The sequence below is a fragment of the Aythya fuligula genome, chromosome 1, assembly GCF_009819795.1.
Source record: "Aythya fuligula isolate bAytFul2 chromosome 1, bAytFul2.pri, whole genome shotgun sequence".
Taxonomy (NCBI): Eukaryota; Metazoa; Chordata; class Aves; order Anseriformes; family Anatidae; genus Aythya; species Aythya fuligula.
The window spans coordinates 15,459,139-15,478,475 of NC_045559.1; the positions used below are offsets into that span (position 1 = coordinate 15,459,139).

General features: G+C 35.7%; 1 protein-coding gene across 1 annotated transcript in view; it reads right to left on the minus strand.

The window, feature by feature from the left end:
• The window catches only part of LRRK2 (leucine rich repeat kinase 2), a 68,131-nt gene that overhangs the window by 12,718 nt on the left and 36,076 nt on the right, over positions 1-19,337 (minus strand). Inside the window, exons 24-41 of the mRNA XM_032192957.1 lie at positions 18,621-18,871; positions 17,126-17,274; positions 15,814-15,907; positions 12,350-12,536; positions 11,764-11,945; positions 11,211-11,440; positions 10,026-10,153; positions 8,592-8,810; positions 6,204-6,405; positions 5,760-5,848; positions 4,871-5,058; positions 3,846-4,000; positions 2,733-2,879; positions 2,387-2,578; positions 1,576-1,722; positions 1,140-1,240; positions 767-957; positions 67-227 (exon numbers count right to left, since the gene is read on the minus strand). Coding sequence (XP_032048848.1) covers positions 67-227; positions 767-957; positions 1,140-1,240; positions 1,576-1,722; positions 2,387-2,578; positions 2,733-2,879; positions 3,846-4,000; positions 4,871-5,058; positions 5,760-5,848; positions 6,204-6,405; positions 8,592-8,810; positions 10,026-10,153; positions 11,211-11,440; positions 11,764-11,945; positions 12,350-12,536; positions 15,814-15,907; positions 17,126-17,274; positions 18,621-18,871 — 3,013 coding nt within the window. The remainder of the gene's footprint in view (positions 1-66; positions 228-766; positions 958-1,139; positions 1,241-1,575; positions 1,723-2,386; positions 2,579-2,732; positions 2,880-3,845; positions 4,001-4,870; positions 5,059-5,759; positions 5,849-6,203; positions 6,406-8,591; positions 8,811-10,025; positions 10,154-11,210; positions 11,441-11,763; positions 11,946-12,349; positions 12,537-15,813; positions 15,908-17,125; positions 17,275-18,620; positions 18,872-19,337) is intronic.

The window sequence follows — 19,337 nt, forward strand, 5'->3', positions numbered from 1 at the left end:
ACTCAAAAAAGTATTAGCTACTTTTTTTTTTTTTGACACAATGTAGAACAAAGCATTTTTCCCTACCTGGTGTGCCTTCAGAGGTTTTTATTCCCATTCGGCAACAATACTGGGCGATGCCATAGTCAGCTATTTTTGCAATGACAGCTGAATTGGGATATAGGGTAAAGAGCAACACATTGTGAGGCTTTAAATCACGGTAAATGATCATTGCTGAATGCAGGTACCTGTTAAGCAAAAAGGTATTTATTAAAAGCACTCATAATTAAGGGATGCATGTGCACACAAGTGGTAAATACTCTATTCCCACAACAGTAAATTGTGCTTTCAAGTGTTATATACTGGGTAACAAGCCACATATTAACAACATGATACTGCCTTACTGAATAATGACTTCAGAATTGTTCTGACATACTATTTACCAGCACTCATACACTGCAATTTTAGTGCCAGCTCTTATCTGAAGTGTCACTGGCTGTTCGATAACTGAATTTCAAGCTGAAGGTTCATTTGTCCCTGAGCTCCTCTGAAGATTTTGTGGCTCTATAGTCACACTGTGATAGCTCCTGAAGACATTCACGGACTTGCAGAACTTTAAAAACACAGTAAACTCTTTTATTTGACACTTTTACAAGGAATCAGCAGCCACTTTTCAAATTCCAAGCAGCGTTTTTGCTACTTCTCTACTTATATAGGCACCACTTGTTAACGCAAAAAAAAACACAACAGGTAACAAAATCTTGTTTTCTATACCAGTCACATTTACCTTAAGCCATCAGCTACATGTAGAGCTATCCTGTGCTGAAGTGTTCTAGTTAAACTTGCTTTGTCTTGTTGAAGCAAGCGATCAAGAGATCCTTTAAGGGCCAATTCCATCACCAGCATTCGGGGACGGACTGCAGCAGCCAGCAAAGACACTAAACTGGGGTGATGGAGGTGACAAAGCACTGCAAGCTCCTGTAAATTGTAAAATCAGATGAAACACTACAAGTAGCATAACCTCTGTAGCTCTGAGGTGAACTATGAAATGTTTTGAAGTAAAGCATTGCACAATACTTAAGTTTTTAAGCTCTTCACCAGCTCTAGGGCTGGTGATATTCCACAAGCAGCATTACAGCAGAAAAAGCAACTTTTCTTACTTGTCTTAGAAGCCTGAGGGAAGTATGTTTATTGAAAATCTTTACTGCAACTTCTTCTCCGCCATAGGATGCACGGTACACAGATCCAAAGCCACCATCACCTTTTCAAAGATAAAATTGAAAAGAATATTAAAAACAAAGGGATATCAACCATTTCTCAAATATTGCCAAAAGGGTCCAATTCTAAAACATGTGGATCATCCACTGTGTCAAACTTTATCAACAGCAATCTAACCACATAAAAAGCAGTGTCCTAGTATAAAAGTTAATGGAAAATTCAAAACTCAATAACCTGAAATTCAGAGTACCTTAAAAATACATTTTCAATAAGGAGAAATCTCTAATATCTTTTCCCAATGTTTCCATGTTGCCAAACTGATTTCAATAGATTTGTTTATATAACCTCTTTTAAAAAAACCTACAAAATAATGATTACCCAAGAGAAATTCAGGAGCTTTGTCAAATTCCAGGTCATCATTGTTCAACATAATATTTCTAGGCAAATCAGCCAGTATCAGATCAGGAGCAATCTGAGCTATTGGGATGGTATGTCTGGGTTGCTCCGGATTTACTAAGAGGTCACCTGCAAAAAATAAATGAGACAGTACTGAAAGATGCAGAAAAAAGGCATGAATCTCTGTGAGTGCACACGATGAATATAGCTAAAGTGAAATTCCCATATATATGTGTGTGCATACATACACAACAGAACACTAATTAACTATCCTATTCAATTTCTACAGTATCTGACATATTTAAATATTTTCAAGGTTCTGTATGTGTACCAATCAAACATGACAGCAACTGTTGCTATGTCACAGTACCAAACTAACCCAGAGATCAGTTTTCTGTCTACAAAAATAAAGAATTTGCTTATTATGCGCTATGTCATCACGAATATTGCCGTTTAAATTACTGTTGTACATGGTCCTAACAAAAATATCTAATATCAATTTTATTACGTGTTGGGTTTGACTACATGAATGAAGTTGCATTACCAGTACCATGACAGAAAAACTCTTCATTACTGTCATTTATACAAGAATATACTAGGCAGCTGCAAACTGACCCATATTATATATAGTTATACAGTTATTTTTTTTTTCTCTTGGAGAAAAAAAAGAACAAGTTGCTTTTGACTCATGCTGTAATTATTTTTAAATAACATGAAGTATTCAAATATTATAAAATCGATTCCTTGGATGTAAAACTTATCTATCTCGCTCAAATTGCACAAATATATATACCTTCTTCAGCTTTTTTAAGCAAGTCATCAAGTAGTATTTTTTGGTGTTCTTCACCATCCTCAAAGCTGTACAGAGCCCATTTCTTCAACAGTGTCTCCCCTTCACCACATACATCTATATCCAGCAAACCTGGAAACCATTCTTCCATGAGAGAATCTATATGATCCACAACTTGTCCCAGAAGGATGCAACCTTTAACAAAACAAAGGAGGAAAGTTACAGCCTCTACCTGCTATAGCTACAATTACAAAGCTGAAGTCTACATTCCAAAAGGCAAAAGCACAACAAACCAAAATGCCAAGCTGCAATCAAACTGGAGCACAAATCAGGTTCAGGAATAATTAACCTTTTCTGCAAGAAGGTGCCGTAATTTTCAAAAAACTGTCCGGGTTGTTGTCAAATACTGCTGATTCCACTAGACAATAAGCTTCAGGAGACCAGTTCAAGTAGATGCCTTGTCTCCAATACATTCTGTTAGGACGAAGAGCTCGTGCTAGAAAATAAAACATTTGATTAAAAATCTGATCTCAAATATGAATGTATTATTTTTTAAAATTTTGGAATAATCAGTAGTATTATTGTACATTTATGCCTACCCAAACAACAAACAAATTGAGTGCTACAACTTTGCAGTCGGAACAGCCCCACAGAAGCTGAAAACGTATCAACTGGTCATCAGTTCTACAAGGCAAATCCATAAACTAAGTATTTCATGAGATGCTAAGTAATGCAGCAGGTGATGCATGTAGGGATTACCCAAGTGCTTAAGTACACTTGGCTTCAAATATAGATTACATAAGGCCTGTGTGAAAAAAAACTCAGTGATTTATATTTTCCTTCTATCACACAATCATGATATAGAATGCGACTGGAATTCTATACCAAGGAGATAGCTATAAATCACATTTGTACATTGGCAATGCATATTTTGCATACTTCACCTGTCACCAGTATTCATAAATCACACATTAAAAAAACAAAGATGAATGAAACTGCAAAGTTCAGGAGATAGATCTCATGTCAAAACATGTAAATGGTAGAAAAAAAGTAAGAGAAAAATCTCCACTTCTGACCAAAGCACAGCTTTCGGATTTTCATAAAGGGAGAACAGACAAACCCGTCTTTCTTTGTGGATGACTTATCCTTTCCTGTATTCCCTTCAGAATACAGGACCAAACAGCAATATTGCATAAGTACAAGGAGTTCCTCTACCTCTCTGGCATGTGAATAGGCTGCTTACACCTTCACTTTCTTTTGCACATCACTGTGAAGACCTGGCACCAATTGCTCCAGGATATTTCTAAATTACAAAAATGACCACTGTTCTTTTTCTCACATTTATGAAGTGGCCAGAAAATAGCTAAAGCAAAACAATATCACAGATAAGAGCTTTAACACACAGGTGTTTGTGTTCACAGCAAACATGCTCATTATTGCTTTTGAAGTCAAAGATTTGTACCTCTTCCTGACAGCATGTAAGGTGATATTTCAAGCAACCTGTTGATCAGCCTGGACCAAAATCCCATAGGAAAGTATGGCATCTCATAGAGCCTGATGATAATTTCTGAATTTTCACAGTGAGGAAGCTCTATAACCGGTCTGTGATCAGACAAACTGAAAGAATAAAAACATTAGACAGCATTTAATGATTTACTTTATTCAAATGACTGATGGCATACATTATTTACTATATAAAATGTATTATTTATTACTGAATGATTCAAACAATCAGGGAACAGACAGTATATTTGCTTATTCTGTTTGTTTGTGCTAAAGTAAAGTTCTGCTGTAGTTTAAACCCATCACAACCTCACTAACAATCATTAGATAATGTGTGAAAAAAAAAAGAAATATATATAAGGCAACCAACAGGCATTCAGAAAAAATCTACTTATTCAGCACTTAGAAGTTTATTGTATAAACTCCTATCAATTCAGCTATGTAGTACTCTCATTCATTACAAAAATAAGTATTATTAAACACGTTTGGGAAATCTGTAACTGAAGCAGAGAAACTTACTGGCTTCATATAAACCAAAAAGACCACATTCACATTCAGAACGCTTTTTTTTTTTTTACACATTTAATCATTGGACTGTTTGGAGGAGATTCTACCTCCAAGTAATGTGACAGCTGTTCTGACTCCAAGCAAATAGGCTGTAAGAATTCATGGTTACAATTTGCAGTAAATATCTGTAATGTTGGCCCACAATGTAAGGCTACGTTATAATCTTCTGCTGGAGGGCATGATAACTGTAAAAGAAGTATTTTTCCCATAAAGCCTTTCATTATTTATAATGGTAAGCTTTATCTGCTATAAGATCAGTTTAACATGTCTCCAAAAGCAATTACTAAAATGTACTGTACTAAGTCTGTATCATGCTTTCATATCCCAAATTGCTCTGGTGATCAGTTAAGCTAGGTAGCCTGATGGGAGGTTTTTATTTTGATTGATCTCTGTGGCATATTTGTGGGCTCTGCTTACCTGCTTGGGATTAGGAGCTGATCCTCTCCTAATGGCAAAGCAATCTGAAACTTTTCCAGAAGCTTGAAGTACTGTGACATGTAGATCTTGGGAAACTTGCTCTTCTTTAAAAGGAACTTTTCCACATCTGAGCGCTTTACAATCCCCTTAGGATACTTAGAAAAGCCTTCCATTTTCACCGTCAGAATCTTTCCAAAAAAGAAAAACAACCTGAGGTATAGAGTCACCATTAGACTGCATTTTCCTGACAAACTTTGTTCCCTGAAATATTTGGTAGCCTATTGTTTAGAGAGAAAAAAGGACTCCATATCACAGTGAAACCAAACACTTCCACAATGCTAGCTAGCAAGAAGAGAGCAGTGCAAACATGTAACCTGTCCAAGACATTAGTTTGCCACACATTCTTCAGTAGCTTCCACTGTTTCATCTTCTATGGAAAATTATTCTGTAAGTTAATTTGTGAAAATATTGTCTGAAAAGAACCTATGAGCACAGTGATTTTTCAGATCAGCACTTGACACATGCAGACTGGCACAGAAGAAAGACCTTTCCAGGTCTTTTCTCACTCTTACTCCCATCAGGTTTGTATGCTCAAACATATTTTGCCATCCCATTTCTTCTACTGAATGAAAGGTAAAGTTTCAGAGATTAGGTTATATGAATATATATCAAAAAGTCTGAAAATGTTTCTCAATCGTTGGAACAACTGAATCAGACACTTGTCTAGAACGCAAAAACAGAAAGAGCCAGGTCAATCAACCTGGGCCCTGAGAAAATACTAGATCACAAAACTCTAAATAACTTGTGAAAAAGAATCAGTTGTTACAGTTGTTTGGAACAGGGGAAAAAGTTTCATGAATGTAGATGCAGAAAGTAATCAGAGACTAACCTGTGCCATGATTTTACACAGCCACTTAGGATCTACAAAATAGAGATCTCTGAGCTGTAGTGCTGGGTCTTGAAAATGAAGCAGTACACCTGCATGGAGAACACTATAATTAGCAACGTATTCTTCAAGCTCTGTATTAAACAAACTATACACCCCACTCTGGGCTGTCTTCCTTATGTGACTTGATATAAGCAATTTGAGTAATAACTACAGTCATTGATTTTATGTCAGTAAGTCAGGACGTGAATTGTTACAGCAGTGATCCTTTATACCATGAAATTCCTTTATGAAATAAATATCTGGATTATTCAACTGTAGTATCGCCCAAGGTTAGCATTTCAGCTCCACAAAAACTTTGTCTGAAATTTAAAAATCCATACAAGTCCTGTCTGCTGCAGATGTGCAACAAAATGCTAACAACATACATTAAAGGTAGTATCTTACCTGATTCATTCAGAAAGTGAATCGCATGAGGGAGTTCATTTTCATCCAATTGCAACTGGCTTTCTTGTACCAGTTCTAGTAATCGTTTCTGGTCAATCACAGGAAATTCAACGGGGACGTTTTTACGTTCCAGCAAAATTCTCTTCTCTAGCTCCAAATAGCTGTCAGGAATTAGCTGACCCACCACAGGCTGATCTCGGATCTGTATAATTAGGGATGATAGTATAAAATATATTAATCTATTCATGTGAAGTGCAAACAATAATGCAACTAGGATGTAAGATGGGTATAACCACTCAATAGTAATGGCAATAAGGAACAAGAACACTCATTTATTGTATAACATGGCTTCTGAAATGTCGATGGGACTAATTCTTTCAGAACTAAAGTTTGCATGTTTTTCTATAAATTAATACTCATAAAAGAGAATATTTCCATATTATATGCGTGTACATCTACAGAAAAATACAAAATGACATCTGAGAAGTACAAAGAGAAGCTTTGATTTGAAGTAAAAGGAAAATGTTCACTATATGAACAGATGATGCCACACGCCTCAGGTTAACAGAGAACAATAAGTAAATAAAAGAATAAATTTAAAAAAAATGCTCCTTGTAATCTGTAATGTCCAGATATCATTAGACAAGCTAGGGAGAAAAGGGTAGTAGCTCAAGTAAGACTCCACAGTCAACTGGTAGTGCTAGTCAGTGGATGAGAGGAGGGGAAGGAATAATTCTAGCAGAGCTAGTGAGACTTAATGGAAACACAGCCAGGAGCTTTGTCCCCGTTTCCTGTAGACTGAGTTTCTTCCTGGAGACATGTTTTGACCTTCGGTACTGGCTAGCAACCAGTCAGATTTGTCGTTCTCCACTGAGGAGGCTGAGCTAGCCATTTTGTGGAGGAAATGGGAAATGATTTTCCCAACATTTCTAAATTGGCTTCTCAAGTTTCTCCAAGAAGATAAATACCAATGCACTGTGGTATTTTTATTTGTCAAAAATGTAATCACTACCTTGTTTAAGTTCAAAGACTCAGAGCATTTGATGACCATGTTCAATACTTAATTCACTATGACTAACTTCTAAGCAGGTACCTTGTAACTCTCCTTTCACAAAGTGTCTGCATTATTTACGGAAACTACCTCCGTTCCTTCAGGCTACCTTACTTTTGTGTGTAAGTTCAAATACTGGTTTAAATCATAGTCGCAAGAGATGTGGGTGTTACAGGAACAATTTTTAGTTATCTAAGAGCAAAATGTTCTGAAAAAGCAGTATTTCTCCTGAGTGCTGAACACATATGGCGAGTACAAGAGTACATATACCTTTATAATGCCAGCTCTGTTCATGCCTACTGGATGTATTATAAACAAAATTAATTAAGGCCACCTCACTGCCACTTAGCACTGGTTAACTATCCCTTGAACTGTGGAATGAAGTTAGGCAGACCATGGATATGGCTGAGCGGGTGGTTTCTCAGAGAGAAAAAAGAGAAGTGTGCACTCTTCCCTTCCTTTGTAGCACAACAGTGTGAGGCGAGTTGTAAACACAGCATTTGCTTTTTAAGGTCATCAGAGCAGTAATTCAGAAGAAATTTTGACTATGCTGTGACTTACGGAGTTGTGACATTGACTTTAGTAGCATAAAACATCACCTTTTCCCTTCAACATCTTATGACACTGAATACATGATCAATATTGCATAAATAGAAAAATAAAAGCAAATATATTCTTTCTGCTATACATTGGATTCTGTCTTGAGTGGACAAGCTCCATGTTTGGGCTAGTCTCTTTGCAGTTGTTCACACTTGGATGCTGTGGCCAAGTAGACAGCAGATGATGAGTGGTAGTGATGACTTTGGAGACAACAGAACTATCAGTACTCCAGTTCAGAAAGTCTTACTTACTGGATAGTGAGACTATCCAGTTTAGGAAGATCATTCAGACCATGGTGTCTTCTTTTCCTGCTTTCACTCACTTTCCTCTTTCTAAGATTAGTATCACACAATGTAAAATGAAATCAGTAAATGGAGAATTAGTGGGCTTTCAGAAATTACAAAATCTCATTTCTTGATCTCAAACCAACAAAAACAGGCGGTTTTTGACCAGATTTCTTCATACAAAAAAAGAACAGCCTATTTTAAATTAAATATTCTGTGTATGATATTAGTGTTTGAAAATTAAACTTAGCTGAGCTTTTTACTAAGTTGATTTTTTGATAGAAAAAGAAATGAATACAAAACTGGTGACTCGTTCTGTCTAATGCTTTAGAGAAGTCACAATGAGTATACTATCAAACTAAAAATGTAATTATGTGTTTAAAAACATTTCAAAATACATTTACTTCACTAAAATTAGGATGTTTTCAATGTTACAAACTGTATGCAGCTTACTTTGAAGTGAAGACTCTCCTTTATTATGATTTTCCGAAGTCTGATAATGGAATCCGATTCTTCTGTAGCATTCACAAAGTGGTAATTTTGGATAGCTGGGAAGCCTCGCTTATTTAACAGCTCTCTAGTAATTTTACTCATGCAGGCCTTATGTTGCTTTTCATCAGAAACATCTAAATGAGTGCCAACCAGAATGACGGGGGATGTTGAAGCTCGAGCCTGTCAGCAAGATCCATATAACCCATTAATTCAACAGTGAATGTTGATTTTATTTTACATGTGCATAAAATGTGAACAATTTAGTTAAAACAACCAATACAATGAAAAGAGCAACTGTTTCTTCCTCTTTCTTCTTAAATATACTTCTTTTAAGTACATTTGAGCAGTGGATAGATCTAAATCTGAAACACTACTTCAAGCCTTTGATATTCAGAGTAACTTTAAGCTGCAAACCCATCCAATAGTCTTGACTGGACAAGGCAATAAAAATGCATCAGCCTACAAACACGAAACATATTTTTTAACATAAAGACAGAAGTCTAAATCAAAACAGAAATCTAAACATTACGCTTTTTAAAGAAAGTAGTTTAGATCTGGATTTCATTCTTTATAGATTAATAGTATCAGCAGTAACAGAGCCCAACAAAGAGGAAAAGCAAAGGGTACTATGTCAGTTGTCATAGGAACAGTGCATCAGTGGAACACCAGCAAGCACTGCATAGCAGAAGAGAATACATCAGAAATCAGCTTCAACAACACTTAACTGACCATAACCCTCTGTCCTGCACCACTGCTCAAGGTAAAAGGAGTAAAAAAAAAAAAAAAAAGTTTAACAAACAGCATGTAAAATCTTGATGTGAGCCCAGATATGGCTAACTATCAGACTGAAAGCTGAAAGACAAGCAATGTTCAACATGGGGTGATTCCACCCAGGGCAAACAAAACACTTTCAGCAAAAGAAAAATCCACAGGCAGATTCTGAAACCAATTTCCCAATACAGTCCTGGGATCATTCCTATTAACAGGATGCTAAACATTAACTTACAAGCATGATTTCAAACCAACATCTAGTCAGTTTTAAATTAGTGAAATTCTGATCTGCCCAGAATTTACAACGGTGTGGATGAAAAAGCGTGCTTAACTCTTGTTATCCTTTAATACCACCCCTTTCTTATTTTTATCAGTCAACACAAAATATTGCCAGAACATGCAAACTGTTCTGCACATCAGTGAACCATTTCAAGTGCAAAATGGTGCTAATCTTTCATATGCAATTTATTATGTATTTCAGCACATCTCATCTTATGTATCATTTTATTTGCTGAAGAGCTTCCTTTTTATTCCCCTCTCTAAAAAACACGTGTGGATAATTTGTGTTCAACAACAGACCCCTGAAAGTGGCAATCCATTCTGTACATATCTATGGCTTAATACCTTGATGTTAAAAAGCCACGGCTTCATAGCATCCACCTCTGCTTGTCCTTTGCTGAGATCATAAACAGCCAGATATAAAGCTCTTTGGGTCATAAAGTGAGGATGGGTACTGTAGAACTCTTCTTGTCCTAATGATAAAAAAATCCCACTGTTAGTACTTCCTTCACTGAGCAACTCAGATCACAAAAAAGGCAGCAGAACACTTATTCTCACATCACTAATCCACAAATGAAATTAACACTCACATAAAATCGTCTATATTGACAGGAAATCTGTAAAAACTATGCATTTTAAGTAGGTATTCTGTGGTATCTCACTGACTGAAGTATAGTGTTGAAACATGTAAGGTAGTTTTAAATCAAGAAGTGTAAGGAGATAAATACAGTTGCTGCAAACAGAACTTGAAAGGTCATGATTCTTTTAAAAATCCAATACTGAATATTCCTAATCACCAAAATTTTAACTCCTTTCTTCCATGCTCCTTCCCTTCTTTTTTCCTTTCTGTCCTTCTTCCCTCCCTTTCTCCCATCATTTCAGCAACTTCAAAACAGTCATGTTCACACGCTTAAGCACCTAAAATCTCAAGGTGTCTCAGATAAAGCCGGACATTGAACATGAATGCTGTTCTGTGTATATACACTGTGATATAGATTCTATTAAGCTGATCACAGACCAATGCTTAAAAATAATGTTTCTATATTTTAAAACACCCCTAAGTTTTAGAAGTGCTTCTGGAATCCCCAGACTTAGAAAATTTTACCTTCTGAAGTCCCAAGTCTCTCCCTAAGTGCTTTGTTTTGTGATCTTACAAAATCGTGATACTGTGCAGCCTAGAGAGACCCAGATTGCAAAAGGGAAAAACAGAGTTAAGTGGAAGATGATTTTTCTGGTGATTAAAAGTAATTTCGTATTATTCTGAAATTACAGTTCTAGAGTGCAATGGCTGAAATGAATGATTAGGCTGCATTTGGTGATGAAAAATTCCTGAAGCTTTACATTAAATTTGAAGCATTTACTGCCAATTTGCAGAATTCACTGCCACTTCGGTGGCCACATGACTCTTGGAGTAAGTTTGTATGATTTTACTGTCTACAGCTTGAAATTTCACAGGCTGACTCTAAGAATAAGCAATGCATTCATGTGTTAGAGAAGACAACAATAAAGGACAATTAGCTCTAAACATACCTCCGAAATCCCAGACATTTAATATAAGCTCTTTCTTCATTTTGCCTTTCCCTTGAATAATCCAGTCTTTTACATCAATGCCTACTGTAGCTTTTGGGCAACAAAATTCCGATCGTTTGCATTTCATTAGCTGTTGTAATAGTGTAGTTTTCCCACTACCCGTGTTTCCAACAATCATTAGCTTCATTCTGTTATAAGGAACCGCCTTCTTCAGTCGTTGCTGAAGAAATCTGGCATGAAATAAATTTTCAGAACTCACAGAAATGTGTAGTAAATTAAAACACCACCAGAACTCAAGACCAAGCAGAAATCTAAAACCATACAATTTATTGCATTGTTTATAGAAATGTCAAATTCAAGAAGCATTCAAATCATATTTTTATGACTATAATCTGTTTTATGTGTATGAGATAAAGCCTACCTTCAATAGAGAAGCATATCATATGGATGTCATATGACAAACCAGCACTTCTTTTCAAAAGGATATGTTGTTTTCTTACTGCTCACCACATATCCCAAGAAAACAAACCAAGAATATTAAAGGGCAACAAACCTGATAATGTCTCTGGCTTTGCATCCCACATGTTTGAAGTCAAAATTAAGATGGAGTCCTTCCAAAGGAAGATCCCAGATTTTGGATAGCCTTCCCATTTCATCTGGAAAGAATCTCAAATCGGGATTATAACTTACATCCAGAGAAGTCAAATTTTCTAGGAAGCCAATCTGAGGTGGAATCTAAAAAAAATAAAAAAAATATCAATGGATGACTGAACATAAAAACATAATGTTGTATGAACAAGAATACCGTAAGTATTTAACAAAAGATAAAAATAGGTGTAATTTTTACAGCTGTAGTTTTTTTTTTTTAAATAAACAGATCTAATATCCTTCACTAATAGACAAAGAACCTCATAATGAATTAATTATAAAAATTGATTATATGTCACATTCCAGACAGAAAAGCTTAATAGAATATGGGGATTCTCCTTCACAGGAAATACTATTTCTAGTTAAATACCATGTCACTAATAGAATTTTCAGTGATATGAGGCAGTGACATGAAAATCAATTGAACATTGAAAAACTGTATTCAGTTAAAAAGTGAGTTCATTTTCTTTAGGCAGAGTCTTGTACTTTACCTCCTTTAACTTGTTGTGGGACAGGTGTAGCTTTTCTAGCCTAGACCACGCACATGCCTTTTCACTCAAGTCCAAGATGCTGATTTGATTATGATTAAATAACAGCTCCCTTAAGTTTAATGATTTCCAGTGCACTGGCCCCGGCAGGCTTATGATCTTGTTTTGGCTTAAATCTACTGATCGCAAACTAAAGACATGAATAAACAAAAGAGAAAAGTTAGAAAATGCAATAAATAAAACTGAGATTAACTAGAACAGTATGAATTTTCAATGAACAAACAGATTAGATATCAGAATGGACGGTTTCTATGGTCTGGAATCTAGATGGGAAGATAGAGAATTACTATCATGATCAAAAGTAATTAATATCAGAAAATAATAATACAAAAATACATATGATTAATACAGTATCATATGTTTTCAATGTAATTGCCAGTGAATGAATTTTCCTGGTCATGAAAATAAACATTCACATTATACTGTGCACATATGTTTCAGATAGTAAAAGAGAGAACCATAGAATGGTTTAGGTCAGAAGGGACCTTAAAGATCACCTAGTTTGAACCCTCCTGCCATGGGAACGGAGACTTTCTACTAGACCAGGTTGCCCAAAGCCCCATCCAGCCTAGCCTTGAACACCCCCAGGGATGGGCCATCCACAGCTTCTCTGGGCAGCCTGTGCCAGGGCCTCACCATCTCTGAGTAAAGAATTTCCTCCTAACATGTAATCCAAATCTCCCCTCTTTTAATTTAAAACTATTCTGCCTAGTGCTATCAATATCTGTCCATGTGAAAAGTTGCTCTCCATCTTTTTTATAAGTCGTCTTCAAGTAGTAAAATGCCATAATGAAGTCTCTCTGGAGCTTTCTCCAGGCTGAACACCCCCAGCTCTCTCAGTCTGTTTTCATCAGACAGGTGCTCCAGTCCTCTGATTATCTTCATGGCCCACCTCTGGACCTATTCTAATTAAAGAGTTTAATTTAGTCAACTTAAATAAGCATGTATATTGGGATAACATTACACTATTTCCTTTTTCTGTGATGTGCAGATGTGCATGGCTCTATTCAGATTAGTAGGAGACAGATAAATATGGTTCACACTCTTGTAGTGCATGTATTCTGTAATTCAATTGTAAACAGTACAGTCAATGTTCATTTAGCCTGCAGAAAAGAAGGCTTGGGAGACCTTTTCATGCTCTACATTTACCTTAAAGAAGGCTATAGCAAGGTAGGGATTGGTCTCTTCTCCCAGGCTCCAAGTGATCGCCAGGTGATAAGATGAGAAGAAATGGGCTTAAGTTGCGCCAGGGGAGGTTTCGGTTAGATATTAGGAAAAATTCTTCACTTAGAGGGTTGTGTGGCATTGGCAAAGGCTGCCCGGGGAAGTGGTTGAGTCACCATCTCTGGAGGTCTTCAAAAAATGTGTAGATGTAGAGCTTAGGGATCTAGTTTGGTGGTAGATTTTGCATTGCTAGGTTAAAGGTTGGACTAGATGATCTCAGAGGTCTTTTCCAACCTAAATGATTCTGTGATACTATGATTTACACCCAGGCAACAGAGAATAGGATTAGGCTCAGGGTGCCAGTAACAGCTGAGTGCAGGACTACAGAGTACAACATTGAACTTATTAGAATAAATGTATTTTAAAAGTTAAGTGCAGTCTAACATACCAGTAATATACATATTCATGTGTTTTATAATTTTCAAAATATTAATTAAAAAAGTGTAATAGGGGAGCTTCTGGTATTATCAACATTCTAGAAACCACAATTCCATTTACAAACTATAGAGATTAGTTAACACAAGTAATCTGAACTGCTTTCTTTCTTGCTCCTAATTTAGGAGATTAACATCGATGATTCTGATACTTTACCCTTTTATCAGAATGTTTCTATGAATATATGCTTGTATATAAAAGTACATGCATAAATTATGTAGTTCAACTGTGTGTGTATTTAAGAACCATATAATAAAGAACATTTAATTTCTCTAAGTCATCTGTTGGACAAATATGCTGTTTATGTCATTGTGAAGCATGAACCATACAATAAATCCATGAAACTCCTTGTTGACTCATTAGGACTGGGAGATGTGGAACCTGAAGGATGCATCTTTTTCACTCCATCCATTAAATCTGCTGTTGTGAATTCAAACATCAGCATGCTGACACAGTGTAACACCATATTAATAATGACATGCTGTATGTAAATTTGATTAATGCAAGTCCAAAAGTGTTTTCCTTAAGTACTAGAGTTGCTACATACGTAGCCTAGCAACATTTTTTACATCTGATTGTTTCTATGAGCACAAGAGTTTGTTTATTCTTTCCTCCTACCCCTCCATCTCACCTTTCATTACCTTGTAGGCATCAGTGCTCTTTAATGATTTACTCCCTTGCCACAGTGCCTTCAGCACTCACACCTACCCACATCTATCAGACACCTGATCCATCACCCCTCCCAGTGCTCCCTCCACCATCTGATTCTGCTGACCTGTGAAGGTCAATAACTTCTATAGAAAAAGGGGGAGTCCTGACTTTCTCGTGAGTAATGCTTTGAAGGTATAGCAAAAGAAATGTCACATGCATCTTCATCACAGTTCCATACAGCGGAAGTATCACTCTTTGAGAATAAACATCTTGTGATATTTGGGAAGTGAAAAACTCATTTCAGTAGCCTTGTGCTGAAGAAGCTGCGGAACTTCTTGAAAAGGAAGAAAACTGCCAGTATCTTTTTACTATGTTGGTTTCAAGGAAGTAATAAATTAATTCTAGTCTTCTCAGAACTGTCAGCTTCAGCAGTCAAGCAACACATTTTTAATAATAACTATTTCTTAGCCGAGGAGCGGCTGAGGGAGCTGGGCTTGTTCAGCCTGGAGAAAAGGAGGCTCAGGGGCGACCTTATTGCTCTCTACAGATACCTTAAAGGAGGCTGTAGTGAGGTGGGAGTTGGCCTGTTCTCCCACGTGCCTGGTGACAGGACGAGGGGGAATGGGCTTAAGTTGCACCAGGGGAGTTTTAGGTTAGATGTTAGGAAGAACTTCTTTACTGAAAGGGTTGTGAGGCATTGGAACAGGCTGCCCAGGGAAGTGGTGGAGTCACCATCCCTGGAAGTCTTCAAAAGACGTTTAGATGTAGAGCTTAGGGATATGGTTTAGTGGGGACTGCTAGCGTTAGGTCAGAGGTTGGACTCGATGATCTTGAGGTCTCTTCCAACCTAGAAATTCTGTGATTCTGTGATTCTGTGATTCTATTTGAATCTGAGGAATAATGCTTCTCAAGATAATGAAGGAAATGTTACTGATTTGTCTTCCGTTGAAAGATACTACTAAACATTTAACCTTTGAGAAAGGATTTCCTGAAAATCATTAAAACATGCTGAATGTTCTGCTTAACAAAGGTCTTGACACAAGATCTTCTTCATCAAAAACTAGTCACTAACTTTAATAAGAAAAACATTAACTTACTGTGGTAAAAGAAGAATTGTTTCTGGAACATTAATAAAATTATTTTGGGATAATTTTAAGGTTGTTATGCTGGATGACAAGTCAGGCATTATCTCTGGAATAGAAAAAGAGGTTGATACCATTATTTTTCAGAACTATTGACATTATTTTTAATATTGGAATTTTCTAAAATCAGACAGAGACTAAAATGTCAGTCTATCATCTATACACACATACTTAAATAAACTGCTCTGGACGGAAACTGTATCCTTTTTTTAAGGCTTATTTAAAACTAACTTTCCCAAATAAAAGAAGTGTAGAACAATAGTTAATGTATTTGCTTCTATCACATTGCATTCTATTAAACTTTATTTCATATTGGCATTAAACACTGAAATAATCTTACTTACACTTAACTGTATTGCCAGTACACATGACGTTCACATCACTCACCATATGAGTGGTAGGTCTTACACATTCAAAAATGACTCTAATGTTGCAGCTGTATTTAATGCAAGTATAAGAGCTACTTCCTGAAGTACTGTGTCAATTATTTCAAAATGGAAATTTTGTATTTTGAAGATGGAAATAAATGCTAGCAGTAATTTATGAAATCCTGCAATATCACTAAAAGTGCACTTATGTAATTTGTTTTTTTTTTTCATAAAATAACTTTGGAACCTTTGCATAAAATATACTTAGCCACAGAAACACATTCTGGATTGAATTAAATTCCTTAGACACAGGTCCAGAGAAGGTGAGCTACTCTGTGGTACCTTAGCTATCTGCACAACTTGGAGATGCACACTGGAGCTATGGAAGACCTGTTTGTCCTGGATCTGAAGCTGTAGGCTAAGTGGAATACTTCAGGGCAACTGAAATGTCACCTGTGTTTAGGCAAGTGAATCAAATATCCTGTTTTATTCAGAATACTATGCTGGATATAATGTGGTAATACTTGACATGCCTCTCTGTACATAGTCAGACCTGTATTACTAACAGATTTTCAAGCTAACTTTGAAGAACTTCCTCTGCCCTGAGCCTTCCCCAACAGGATATAACATCCCAGCTTCATTCAACCTTTTTCATAGCTTCCATTACAAACATAAGAGTAGTATCAGTTACAAAGTCAGATCAAATGTCCATGAAGCTCTACTGGAAGTATAGTGCTTCCAACATTGATCAAAAGCTGCTTAGGGACAATATAAATAAGGACAAGCATATAAGATGTTCTCCTTGACTCTTCTCCCAAGACTCCAAATGCCAGTGGCTGAGGCATTTTGTGACTCGGAGTGGTTTCTAGAAGGTGGGTCTTACTTTCATAGATACTTACCAAGAGCATTCATCCTAGCATTGAACAGCTCCAGTTTTGTACAGCCCATGAAGATGTTCTCAGCAAGGGAGGAAATACTGTTCTTACTGATGTTTAAAATTTTCAGCTCTTTCAAGCATATGGGTGAACATATGCATGAAATTTTATTTCTGTAGTAACAAGAATAAAAAAAAAACAAAACGTGTTATTCAGAAACTGTTAGCTAAAAAGTGAATGTAAAGAGTATTAATCTGACTTTGTTATCCTTACGCTGGTAAAGAAAAAAAATACATATCTTATCTAGATTGACCAGTCAGCAAAAATACTGGTACATGTAGCAACATGCAATAACATGATTGACTTAAATTTACTTTAATTAATGTGGAAAGCAGATGTCAGAGTATACTCTAGGCATAATTTCCTGATTATGTAAGCTCAGTCCCACCCAAAGAGAATTGCCATGTTTGCAAATAGTTCTGTTTACTAAAGATGTGTATTTGTTTCTGTGATTACAATCACAGAAAAAACTGTTAAAAAAAAAAAAACACAACAAAAACAAAACAAAACAAAAACAAACAAACAAACAAACAAAAAACACAACAGAAATTCCACATAGGAGATATAATGTAGGTGGTATTTGATGCTACAGACAACGTATTCCAAAAAGAAAAATATAGGAAAGAGAAAAAGACAATGATACTGAAAATACATTGATATAAGAACCACGTAGCAATGTGTTGTAAGGGTAATGTTGCTAGTAAAGCTGAAAATAAAGCTGACAAAAATAAAGCTAATAAAGTTTAAAATAAAGTAGTACAGGATTTTGAATTCAAAATACCGCTTTTGTGATTTTGATTCAAATACTTAATACTGCCTGGTTTAGATTTGTATCTTGCTACTACTAAGTCTGTGTGGATTTCTGTGTAAGAAATATCATACCCTTATGTAAATCGTGGGAAACGTATGAGACAGCACCTGCAGTTTACAGAACTATCAACATTATCATTTCTACAAATTCCCAATAGGTACGAATTATTTCATTCACTAACAAATATAATAAAAATGATGGTAAACTAAAAAAATACCTATTTTCTCTTCTGTTATTTGAAATATATCCATAACAAGCATCATATTTCAAAAGAAAAAACTTTGGTTAATATAAAATACGGTGGAAACTGTATTCTCATACTGAAAAGCTACCTAAATATATCAGACAACATGGACAGTCCTGTGGATATGGAGTGTGACAAAATAAAAACGCTGAACTACAACACTTTTAGTACATTACTGAAAATGCAATGTTATTAGATTCTATCAAGGTTCCCAGATGTTGTAATGTACTTTGTAACACAACACTGAAAATTGTAGCAATTTACACATTTGTAAAACAATGTCAATGTTTCATTGCTGATCAAATGATCCTTTCCATGCTACAGCAGTCACCATTCTGGATAACAAATGCATTATTTCTGCTATTTTTGTTATGCTACAGTCTATTTACAAATGTTACTCTCACCCTTCTAGCAATAGCTGTTCCAGGTTTTCAGCGACATTTGCAAGAAATTCAGGAGTGCACACCAGTTGATTGTATGAAAGATTAAGCTGTTTTAGAGTTGGACATCTGAAGCATGGATCCAAAGCAAAGGAAGGTCCAATGTCATTTCGAGAGATATCAAGGTTTGCAATACAATTCATTTTCAATAAATAAGTAGGAAAAGAAGTAAATCGGTTACTGTGCAAATCCAAATAATTCAAGCATTTCAAGTTCTGAAAGAAAAAAGGCTTGTTTCAAAAAAGAATGTAATGAAAATACCAATCCATATCTTTTAAGCTGAGTTATGTTTTATACAATTTACTTGTATTTGTCTTACTAGGAAAAATAGCAGAAAATATTATTCATAATAATGTAAGCTGTAATATTTCTCTTAAAGATTAAAATATAAAGCATTCTTTAAAATTAATTAACTCAGTTTCATAAAATCTAAGTTATGAATTGCCTGCAGTTCTCCCTTCCATTTATGTTACTATGTTACTGAATATAACACGTTCTAGAGCAGTTCTCTGAAGTTAATGCTTTAAAACAGTCCCATGAAAATATTTTTATTTCTAGCTGCACATAAATCTAAAATGAAAACAAATAGAATGGATGAAGCATGCAAAGATACACTCAAGAGTAGTACTGTTAATAGTAGACTCCTACTGTTATGAGTTAGAGACAAACAACTAATTGTAA